The sequence below is a fragment of the Notothenia coriiceps genome, unplaced genomic scaffold (assembly GCF_000735185.1).
Source record: "Notothenia coriiceps isolate Sejong01 unplaced genomic scaffold, NC01 NC01_scaffold00025013, whole genome shotgun sequence".
Lineage (NCBI taxonomy): Eukaryota > Metazoa > Chordata > Actinopteri > Perciformes > Nototheniidae > Notothenia > Notothenia coriiceps.
In genome coordinates this window covers 3,627-6,427 of record NW_011357714.1, presented here as the reverse complement: position 1 = coordinate 6,427, position 2,801 = coordinate 3,627, and the positions used below count along the sequence as shown (strand labels likewise).

At 47.2% G+C, this 2,801-nt stretch overlaps 1 protein-coding gene across 1 annotated transcript; it reads left to right on the top strand.

Moving 5' to 3' along the window:
• Positions 1 to 1,596: 1,596 nt before the first annotated feature.
• On the top strand, positions 1,597 to 2,322 carry LOC104955905 (olfactory receptor 51G2-like). Its single transcript, XM_010783302.1, has one exon. It carries the CDS (start codon positions 1,597 to 1,599, stop codon positions 2,320 to 2,322), a length of 726 nt encoding a protein of 241 aa, XP_010781604.1.
• The last annotated feature ends 479 nt before the right edge of the window (positions 2,323 to 2,801 follow it).

The window sequence follows — 2,801 nt, the reverse complement described above, 5'->3', positions numbered from 1 at the left end:
CATATATAAATAAATATGCCTATGAAATAAATTCTGAAATGAGGCAATAAATATGCATACATTGTGGTGAGACGTTATGGGACATAATTCACCGTTGAGATGATTGTGTTGCAACCCGGACCCGTTAGTGAGGGCACCGGGGTTTGGTGTCATTCATGCTAGCTTGACATGCAGAGCAGCAAGTGTACTTACCTTGTCTTGATTATTAATGGATAATAAAGTGTGGAATTCCATATTGAACACACCGCCTCTGACTCCCTTTCATCGGCTCTACACTGGTGACCCCGAAGTTTTCGAGAAAGTTTCCGAAGACTCAATGAACATGGCTGATCGCGGTGTTTTTGTTAAACTGCCGGAGTTTTGGAAGCATGCCGCTGCAGCGTGGTTCGCACACGTGGAGGCACACTTTGCCTGCCGACAAGTCCGTGACAGGGATTTGAAATATTTCCACGTGGTAGCAGCAATGGGAAGCTCCACGTCATCCAGGTTGGTGGGATTTATCGCAGACCCCCCGCACCATGGCAAATATGAGGCGATTAAGGCCCTTCTCCTTAAGACATTTAGCTTATCTGCTAAGGAGAGGGCCCGCCAGATTCTTGACATTCAAGGCCTAGGGGACAGCAAGCCATCTCAGCTGATGGAGAAAATGCTGAATCTGCTAGGGGGGGAAGACCCTTGGGTTTTGTTCATGGAGATGTTCCTGCGCCTATGGCCTTCCCAGGTTCAGACGGCGCTAGCCAACACGTCCATTATGGAGCCCCGTGCATTGGCTGAAGAGGCCTACCGTTTTTTCTTGGCTACCCAGCAGCCCGGTGCAGAGGCGCTAGCTGTGACACTCAGCGCCCCCTCAACAGATAAGAAGGCTTGGGGGAGGCTGGACGCGACAGTAATAAGCCGGCGTGGAGACACAAGAGAGTGTTTTTACCACGCGCGGTTCGGGGCCAGCGCGAAGAAGTGTGTCGCTCCCTGCAGCTACAAGCCTCCGGGAAACAGGGGAGCCAGCGCTCGGTAGTGGCCCTGAGCTTTGGCGGCACGAGCAGGCTTCTCTTCGTCAGCGACAGAGTCTCAGGAAGCTTGTTTCTGTGTGACACAGGAGCTCAACGGAGTGAAGTTCCTGCTTCGAGTGAATACGTCGCTCGTGGGGGACATGGACCGTGGTTGACGACGGCTAATGCCGGCCCCATTCGCACGTACGGCGTCAGGCCTGTGTGTTTGTGTATTGGAGGACAGCGGTTCAACTGGGATTTTGTGACGGCAGACATTTATTTTCCCCTCCTCGGTGCAGACTTTTTATGTGCTCACGGACTCCTGGTGGACGTTAAAAATAAACGCTTGGTTGATGCCTTGACGTTTTCCTCCCTCGTGTGTACACTTGGCAAGGCAGCGTACGACGGGCTGTCAGGCTCGCTGTCGGGTGCGGACATTTTTCTCAGGCTGTTGGCTGAATTTCCAGACTTGACATAACCCACCTTCTCCGCGCTCGCCACCAAGCATGGGGTGGAGCACCACGTCACCACTGAGGGTCCCCCAGTCTACTCTAGGGCCCGGCGGTTGAACCCTTCTAAGCTTGCAGTAGCGAGGGCGGATTTTTCAACCATGGAACGCCTGGGTATCGTCCGCCGTTCTGACAGTCCTTGGGCCTCTCCTCTGCACGTCGTTCCCAAGCCGAACGGCGGTTGGCGCCCGTGTGGGGATTGCCGCCGCCTCAACGACGCCACGACACCTGACCCGACCCGGTGCCGCACATTCAAGGCTTTTCAGCACATCTGGCCGGTACGTTGGTGTTTTCGAAAATGGACCTGGTTTCTGCTTTGGTTGTACTCTTTTGTGAAGTTCTTGATAACCCTATCTTTAAACCTCCGTTTGACACTTTGTGGAAACATCATTAACAGTTTGTATTGTAACAACCACCTTGTTGTGAAGTTGGCATGTTCTGACACTCAGGTGAACAACATTTATGGACTTTTTTCAGTTTCTCTCTCAATCTTAGTCACGGTGCTTCCAATCCTCTTCTCGTACATGAGGATCCTCAGAGTGTGTTTCTCTGGCTCCAAACAGACCAGACAGAAAGCTCTCAGTACCTGCACACCTCACCTTGTTTCCCTCCTCAACTTCTCTTTTGGCTGCAGCTTTGAAATACTTCAGAGTAGATTTGATATGAGCGGTGTTCCCAGTGTGCTGCGTATTATTCTGTCACTGTATTTTCTCATCATACAGCCACTAATGAACCCTGTCATGTACGGACTGCAAATGTCCAAACTAAGAAACATATGTAAACATGTGCTCTGTTATAAACTGTTGGCCGGTGGCAGAAAAAGATGAAGTGTCTAACAATTTTGCAAAAAATACTCTAACAAAATGGTAAAAATTGCAACTCTGAATAATGTGGGATCTGAGGAAGTGAAATGATTTCAGCATTGAATTTTATAATGGGAAAAATGTTCAAGTAATTCATTCATGAATCCACAGACAAATGTCACCGGCATGTTATTTTAATATAAGAATGTAACATTGTAATATACACCTATATCAATAATAAAAAAAGGCTAAACTTTCACAAGAAAATGGATGAAATGTATTAATTCAATGCAAAATATTTATAAAATGGTTATACAAAAGCTAAATTAACTTATGTCTTTGACGTTATAAAATAACTTTTCTACAACAACCCAGACATTATATTTGAAACACCATATGATGCCATACAGTATGTTTTCAAGTACCATTTCTTATTGACTCTTCTTTTTATCTAGCTGGTGGTGAAATGTAATTACAAATATATTTTCAAATCCCTTTGTATG

Coding starts and splice junctions, on each gene's coding strand:
- LOC104955905 (XM_010783302.1), top strand. CDS start 1,597: ATGGAACGCCTGGGTATCGTCCGCCGTTCTGACAGTCCTTGGGCCTCT.